This window comes from Chlorocebus sabaeus, unplaced genomic scaffold, assembly GCF_047675955.1.
Source record: "Chlorocebus sabaeus isolate Y175 unplaced genomic scaffold, mChlSab1.0.hap1 unalloc_scaffold_517, whole genome shotgun sequence".
NCBI classification, from domain to species: domain Eukaryota; kingdom Metazoa; phylum Chordata; class Mammalia; order Primates; family Cercopithecidae; genus Chlorocebus; species Chlorocebus sabaeus.
The window spans coordinates 1-8661 of NW_027327834.1; the positions used below are offsets into that span (position 1 = coordinate 1).

General features: G+C 50.5%; 1 protein-coding gene across 1 annotated transcript; it reads left to right on the forward strand.

Annotated features, from left to right (window-relative positions):
* The first annotated feature begins 2895 nt into the window (after positions 1 to 2895).
* LOC140711290 (protein FAM90A5-like) lies at positions 2896 to 6782 on the forward strand. The gene is made up of 4 exons (XM_073014233.1): positions 2896 to 3344; positions 3831 to 4030; positions 4490 to 4598; positions 5255 to 6782. Exons 1-4 carry the CDS (start codon positions 3222 to 3224, stop codon positions 6215 to 6217), a joined length of 1395 nt encoding a protein of 464 aa, XP_072870334.1. The 5' UTR covers positions 2896 to 3221; the 3' UTR covers positions 6218 to 6782.
* Positions 6783 to 8661: the final 1879 nt, after the last annotated feature.

Consider the following 8661-nt stretch of genomic DNA (forward strand, 5'->3'; position numbering starts at 1 on the left):
CACCCAGGAGAGGATGATACTACTCCGAATATCACAGGGATTAAAAACACGGGGGTGTACAGTGTCTGTGATACTAGAAGTAATATCAACCTCTTGGCCTTGGAATATAAAAAATATCACAGGGTGGATGTACACCCCCTGCCACATTGGGAGTAATATCTTCTCCCTTCGAAGATATTAATAACAATGTCACAGGGCCGGTGAACACAGCCTACGACACCGGAATTATTATCATCCTCTCCTCCTCTGGATATTAGAAATCATAACACAGAAGACCTGTACCCTCCCTGCGATATTGGGACTAATATCATACTCATCTTCCGTGAATATAAGGAGCCATATCACCGGGTGGCTGTCTATTCATTGCTATGTTGGGAGTCATGTCATACTCTACCACACTGGATATTAGGATTTGTGTCACAGGGTGAGTGTGCGCTTATTGCGATATTAAAACTAAAACCATGCTCTCCCTCCCTGGATATTAGGAATGACATCACAGATAGGTGTACACACCCTGCGGTATTAGGAGTAATAATATGATTAATTATTAAACACTAATGACCAATTTTAATAATTATCGATGACACTATTAATCTGGGAAGTAAACTCCCAGATTTGGGACGTACTTCAGAGGTAGAATATTCATCCCGTCTTCTTTCCAGATGCCTGAGCACAGGGCCTTTCCATGCTTCTCCCCCGATCCTAAGAGTAGCTGAGGTCGAGACTCACTGAAAGCTCTAGGTAAAGATATCCCACCATGCACAGGCTATCCCCGTTCTCTGACCTGGGAACAACTCTGACCAGGATTCCACATCTAGGAGGCCTGGGAACTGAGTGGGATTTTCTGAGCAACGCCAAATGGCTGCTCCCTTTCCGCCGCCGTTGAGGGTCGTTACCCTGGTTATCCAGATCACCTAGAAACTATCAGTATCCAGAATCAACAAGATCAACTCTCTGCTCCTCTGACAGCAGAAGGAGCATGACCAAAATGAACCAAAGAGCATGGCAGGAAACGATGTGACCGGAAAGCTCAGAGAACAGCCACAGGGGGATGTAAGCAGGCGTTCCCACCTGAATCATGAATAATTAATGAAGCGCAAATCCAGGGGAAATCGAGTTTCAGCAGGTGCAACTCATCCAACAGGAGATCGCCAGAGGGCCAACAAGATTCAGCAACTGAGAGTCAGGTGTAGAGTCAAGTGGGACGCGACTGGTTCCAAAGCTCTAGAAGACCATGGGGTCACTTGGACCAAGTGAGAAAATGCCCCCAGTGTGCTGGTTCACCCTTCCGACTCCTGCCTGTCTCTTCCCGTCCAGGGAACTTGGACCCTAACTCGTGCAGGTGCAGATGACGAAGGGCAGAATGAGGGGACGTGGCACCCAAGTTCCCCGACAAGAGAGTTCCACAGAAAGGCCGCTGGATCTTCGCAAATCCAGAGAAATGGCAACAGGACCCAAGGAAATAGAGCCCCACCGGTGTCCTGGAGACTCTTCAGGTATAATGCCTGGAGCCACAGGACGAGCAGAAAAAGGAGCCAGGCACCGAAGGACAAAGCGGTGTTGACTTTCTTCATCTGGGTTTCCCAGTGCAGTCCAATTCATGGTGGTTTCCAAGGGCCTCCTGGAGGAGAAAACACGTGAGGGTGTGGTCAGGGTTTTCTGCTGACGCACTTACTGTGGGGAAGAAGGAGAAGCTCTGAAGATGGATAACGACCGAGATTGCATGTCAAGGTGCACCTCCTTGATGACACTGAGGCCTACACTGAAATAGAGTAAATATGGTCCAATTACACTGTGTCTATTTTAGCACCTTGTTTAAAAAAAAAAGAAAAAAAAAAGATGTAAAACCAGACAGGGGTACATGCACCAGTGCTACATACCTGACAGGAAACATCTATTCTTCAAAGCTTGCAGCTGTACAGGTAGGTTTTAGAATGTCTGTCCATAGTGAACATCGTCTTAGAGTGGGCTGGGCAAATAGACCTTTCCAGGTCATGTAATTGGATTAAGTTGATTAGGTTAGGGTCTGTTTCGCGTCAGGGGTCCAGAGGCAGTATAAAAGGCAACCTGGAAAGCAAAGGTCCCTCTCTGCCCCTTCCTCCGGCTTCCTGAAGGCAGCACCGCTTCCAGCAGGGCTGCTCCAGCACCTGCCCATCTGAGCGCCAGCACACCTGTCCATCTGAGCGCCAGCCGAGGAAAGAAAGTAGACCTGTAATTTCAGGTTAGTTTCCCTGAACGACTGGTTGTTTCACGTAATCCCTGAGGGGTTGGGGGAAAAGAGACAAAGGAGAGTGAAAGAAACAGATCACACTGGGGCTCGCTGATGCGATAGGATGTGTTCTCCTTACCCGTAATTCTTGGAACAGAAAGCGAGAAAACATTTCCATCTCCGTGCCTGGGATAAGAGCCAGATGGAAATGCAAAACGAAATTTACTCCAGCATGCTGAATTGGTGGGTAAATGGAAAAAGAACTTTGGAAAAGGGGTGGTTTGCCCTTTAGCCATGTAAGCAATTCATATGCCACTTGTTCAGCGTTTGTTTAGATGAATTTGTATGGCGTGTGTAAAATACCAGAAAAATAAATAAAGAGGGGCTGGAGCTAAAGCCAAAAAGACAGAGCAGGAAAGATCATCACCTGCTAGTGTGGTAGAGAGGGAGATAACTTCTCTCAATGAATTTGTGTTTGGAAGTTGCCTAATGAAATGGCAAGAGTAGCGATTTGAGTTCTGATAGGAAGCATCCCTTATCTCTGACTTCAAGCAGACCTGCCAAGGGTTGACATCGGCCATGCCCTGTAGCTTCTATTCTTTTGTCCCTCAGGGGAGAGAATCATTGTGTCTTCTACTGGAGTGAATGGTGATAGACCTAAGTCCAGTCTCCAGAATCAGTTGTTTGGTTGGGATTGAAATCTCAACTCCAACTCCACATACCTAGGCCGTGGGCCATGTGGCAGGCGAAGTTTACTCTTGGACCAGGTAGTCACGGCAGAGGAACACACAATATCTGAGGATGCACACACCACATTGTGATCCACAGATTTGACCGACAGGTGGTGAGGTCTCCTCATGACCACACCGTCATGGAATTAGCTGAGGGTTTCTTGTGGGTGTGTGAATATCCAATGTGCCTAACCATCGCTTTGTGTGTGTTTGTGTGTGATTCAGGTGACCCAACCATCAACCCCTGAAAAAGGCGGCCATAAAACGCCCAGGAGACGAAGATGATGGCACGTCGTGACCCCAAAAGTGGGGCAAACAGACTCGTGAGAGCCCAGACCCTCCAGAAGCAGCAGAGGGCCCCAGTTGGGCCAAGGGCTCCCCCACCCGATGAAGAAGATCCCAGGGTATGTCTAGCCCTGGAATCTTTTGGGTACCGAGGGGGGAGGAGGGGGCGAGTGTCACACGGTCCTCAGAGACTGGGTTGGATTCCAAAGAGTTCTGCCAGCACCACCCGGGTTGCTTTTCCCATCCAAGGTGGGCCTGGCTTGGGACCTCCTCCCGGCCCGACAGGTCCCTGGAGAGACTCTTGGGAGCAACCTCCCTTTCCACTCAGAATCCTGTGTAGCCAGGTTGGGCTGTGTTGTGGACATCGGGTTCACGATCGTCCCCGCTAGAACCCTGAGTCCTTCCTTTGAGAGTTCCTCCGTCACATGGGCTTTGGAAGGGAACATCGTAACCGAACCCTCCCGCCACTTAAGGGCCCCCATGCCGGTGTCCCCGCTTTGGAATCCTCACTCAGTTCTGAATTCACAGTCCGTCTCAATGTTGACATTGGATCACTGCCTGTGGCTTCAGCTCATTCACTGACATCACTTCCTTTCCACCCACAGGTCAAGTGCAAAAACTGCGGGGCCTTTGGCCACACGGCCAGAAGTACCAGGTGCCCCATGAAGTGCTGGAACGGAGCCCTGGTTCCCCAGACCCTTGGGAGAAAGGAAGGGAAGGAAAACCGGAAACCATGGAAGCCCCAGGTTCGAAGGAACCCTGGGCCCTTGAACAAGGAAAAGGGAGAGAAGGAAGCGAGACCAAGGTGAGCAGTGGGAGGGGTTTTCACCACCCTTAGGGTACTGCCACCTAAGGACACAGTGTCTCTGCACCCGCACACCGTGTGCCTTTCCGTCTCTGGAACAGGGAAGGAACGCTGCAGAGAAATAGACCAGAGCTCCATGTCCTCCCGGGTTCCCCATCCGGGAGCTCCTTTGGCTCTGGGAGATTCAGGGACAGTGGAGAGGCGGGGGCGCTTCGTGCAGGTTCCCCATGACAGGGGGAAAAGCAACGGAATCCAAATGACAGTCCTTACTTGGGAAGCCTAGAGGGCCACCAGCAGGATGGGAAGGTTGGCAAATGAGGGAAGGTGCAGAGGCGGAAAGGGCAAAAAAGTTCCATTTATGTATCACAAAACACAGAACGGGACTGGGCCCCAGACAAGGTTCTCCCTGTCTCCTGGGGAGAACCAGGGGGCAGGGCCTGAACTTTTTCTCTTCTGCAGGCAAGAAGACCTGCAGAGGAAGGCTCTCCTCCAGATCTTTTCCCGGACACCTCCGGAGAAGCTGCCGCCAAATCGAAAAGAATCCATGGAATCTTGTGATTATCTGAGGGTGAGTGTCACCCTGGGCCCCTGGTCTTTTTCTCCTCTAGGTCACCCTGGTTGATTTCCTTTCAGGTTCCCGTGTGTGTGAGGGGATCGGGGAACCCTTCTTCCCTGCCTTCTTGGGGTCAGGGACTCCACGATCCTTCCAGGTCCATTTGATTCCAGATGAAGGCATCTGAAGATGCCGTATTTCCTGTTGCTTTCTCTCTGTGCAATGATGGCAAGCCTGCCAACAACGTCTTCCTAGCGGCGTGAGGAAATTAGTCCCTCAGGGGCCCCAAACATGGAGGTGGCTCACCCCAGGAACATGCATGTTTTCAGAAAAGACGTCCTGGGAACCCTTGAGCCACCGACCTGCCTTCAGAAGGGCATTAGTCCGTCCCACTTCATGGAAGGCTGAGTGGAGGCGCTTTGATCCAGTGAATGACCAAGACACAGTCTTTAGAAAAATGGTATTCTCAGATCATAGCTCGAGAGTGCATTTTTCATGGGTCTTGTCCCGATCAGCACTCACCTTGAGGTTCTGTCCCTACTTCCAAGGACCACCTGTCCGTACCCTATTAATAATTTCCTGCTGTGTACACCTTGTCTTTGGATGTGGTTGATTTCCATGGTGGCTCGATGCTGAGGAACCTCTAACGCCTGTGATCTCCTTTCTTTCAGGTTGCAAACAGGCCAATGCCGGTCCACACAACTAATAAGAGGCCACGCATGGACCGTGCCCTCACTGATGGCTCAGCTACCAAAATGTCTGACACGGTATCCGTCTTGGCTTCACTGTCTCCCCTCAGAAAAACCAGTCTGAGCTCCTCGTCAAGTCTCCGACCAAAGGAACGACAGACAGGGGCTGTGGCCGACATCCCTCAGCCTGGAGTCAGGCAGCAGGGCCCGGAGCCTTTCGTCGTGGTGAAGCCGACACACAGCAGGCCTCAGGGTGGCTGTCGAGAAGTTCCCCAGGCTGCCTCCAAGCCCCACCGCCTGATCCGGGTCATCAGCCCCCAGGCACAAGACAAACGTCCTGCGGTGACCTCACAGCCCTGCCCACCAGCCGACACACACAGCTTGGGCCTCGGCTTCAATCTCAGTTTCAGGCCAGGAGCCAAGAGACCTGTCCAGGCTCCGACTCAGGCTTGCCTGAACTTCCCCAAGAAACCGAGAATGGGTCCCTTCCAGATGCCCGAAAATGCCATCCAGGGAGGTGAGCTGGGGGCCCCGGAGACTCTCCAACCTCCGCCAGCTGCAACCGAACTCAGACCAAGTCCGTCGCCCCAGATGAGCAAGGGGACACCCGCCCAGGTGCCCAGCAGCGACCGGCAGCCTCCGCACAGCAGACCTTGCCTGCCTACTGCCCAGGCCTGCACCATGTCCTATCACCCAGTGGCCAGCCACGATGGGGCCCAGCCTCTCAGAATGCTCTTTCGGAGACTAGAAAACGGATGGTGGAGCTCCAGCCTCCTGACAGCTACCTCGTTTCCCTCTCCTGAGAAGCCGGGAGCCTTCCTCGCTCACAGCCCTCATGTCTCAGAGAAGTCTGAGGCTCCCTGTGTTCCTGTCCCCCTGAGTGTCCTCTATGAGGACCTTCAGGTTTCCTCCTCCTCAGAGGACAGTGATTCTGACTTGGAGTGAGACTACAGGTGGCCGGGGCTCCATTGCATCCAGCTCCCATGATTTGGAGGGGTCTGTGGGACTGAGGAGCACAGAGCAGAGAGCAGACTGTGTGTGGTGACTCCCAAGCTCCCCAGCTGTGGTGCTTCTGGGGATGTTGGAGCCCAGGCCAGGCAGGGACCACATGCAGAGACTCTGCCTCATCGAATTCTGGTGAGGGACATTGTAGTTCGCAGGGCGCTCCGGAAACCCACCACCAGAAGCTTCTGTGCCAGTGATTCGTTGCCTCAGAAACTGGTTGACGGTGACGCGTGGGAGTCAGACTTCCGCTGTGATGTCAGTAGGAAACTGGGGAATGACTGTGCATTTGCTCTCTAGATGACTGAATCAGGGAATAGTTAGGGAACCCTGAGAGATGCAGGCCTTCAGCTGTGCCCCGCCCTGACAGCAGTGTTTTGGACGCTGTGAAGTGTTCTGCACAAAGCGTTCTTGGGGTGTTTCCTCAGCCTCGAAAACTGGGCTCTGGAATGCCATTGGAAATAGGTGTGTTTAATTTGTTTTGAAGTGAATAAAATTCTCAAAAAGATGACATACTCTCTTTTGACTTTCATTCCGTGTTTGTGTGTAACTGATTTTCCAAGGGCTTGAAAATTTCTTGACTTGTCAGCAATCCAAGTCATTTTGTCTCCGAAACAGAGTTGATTGAGGGGACCGCAGGTCTTCGCAGGACCTGTGACTTCTTAAGCATCCACAGGGGCAAGAGAACCTCAGCCCCACTCTACCAACACGCACCTAGTCAAATTCCGCCAAGTGACTCTCACGCACACTAACACGTGGGGAGTGCTGCTTACACCATGAGTCCCCATTTGGCTCATGGCGATGCCACATGTGGGGTTTCACACGTATGTGTTGCACCGCAGTCCATTTCACAGTGGTAGAATAAATGTATTGGCTTTTTGTCGGGTTGTTGGAGGCAAAAGCCTGTGATGTTGTTGGTTTTTGATGGGAGAGTTTCACTTTCGAAAAGAAAATACTCTGAAAATGGAGGTTGTCCTAGATTGTATTTCAAGGTGAGTCTACTTGATGCCAGTGAAGCACATTTTGGCATATAATACATATGGTTATATTATATTTTGTCTATATTACCTCATTTTAAAAAACCGTTTTGTGAAAAATGTCAGAGTTAGATATACCAATGTTCAATTTCTGATCACGTGTCCAGAAGCACTGTACAATGCAGCCTAGAATGCAAAATTCCCAGCCACTTCTTTGTTGAACTCTCTGCAGAGCGGCATTGCATTCAGGGATTTTCAAGGTGCACTAGTGTGGCATGAGCTGGTCTTTGGCTTCCTGCTGAAGTTAGAATCCTGCAGATTGTTTAGGGTGGTGTCTGCTTGTCCCATCTTTCCAGGTCATCATTAACCTTTCCTTGGCACCCACGTGGACTCAGAGCTTACCTAGAGTCACAGGCAGGTCTGGGAAGCTGCCCTTGAGCCTTTGTGCAGTCCATGATGGTTCCATGCCTCTGATCCGCTGGGGCACATTCTGCAGAGGGATGGGCTGGCATAAGCTGTCCCTGCCTTTCTGAAAATCACGGAGATTCCTGGTACCTGAAGCCACATAGAAATATCGTGGAGTTTCAGGCAGGACAAGGATGCCATTCACAGGCTCCTGTTCTTCCACTTAATGGCAGCAAGAGTGATTCCTGGGTTTCCTAATTGACTTCAAAACAATTTTGGTGACTTTGTTGTGTCAATGACCACTCCTGTTTCTGTGGCATCCAGTTCACCTGTAAGGTTTTTGGGGATTATGTGGAAACTCGTGCGTTTTTCCAGAGCCTCACTTCATCCTGAATGCTCTCAGGCATGCACAAGCAGATCCCTGCCTTGGTGGCATCTTGGAGCATTGCAGGAGACCCCTTAGGTCTAGGAGGCACTACGAGGTCCATCAGGAATTGGGAGGGCATGTGTCTGCCCATCTGTAGTGTGAACTTCTATTCACCTTCAGAATGCAGATTCTTCCTGAACTAATAAATTATCTTCATCTTGGTGTAAGTAGCCACAAAAGAATAATTCATATTAACTCCATGAATAAAAATAACTGAAAATCAACAATGAAGTTAATAACAAAAATGTTAATTATTATAATATTGATAGTAATAATAAAACAAAGGCATTAGAGATGAGAGATTCCCTTAAGTGAAGGACAATGTGAAGATATAGGGATACATGAGTTGTTTGGACTCAGACTCCAATGAAACGTGTTCCTCAAAGGCAAAGACAAGAAGCATAAGGAAAATACAAAGTTCATGGATGACCACCTGGGCTACCTTGGAACTCATGTGGGAACACTGCAGGCAAAGTGTACCTCGTCTTGGGACTGCCCACCACCCAGCCCCAACTCACCTTCATGAGGTAGGACAGCAGGATAACGAGGAAGGAGTCCATGCAAGGGATGCAAGACTT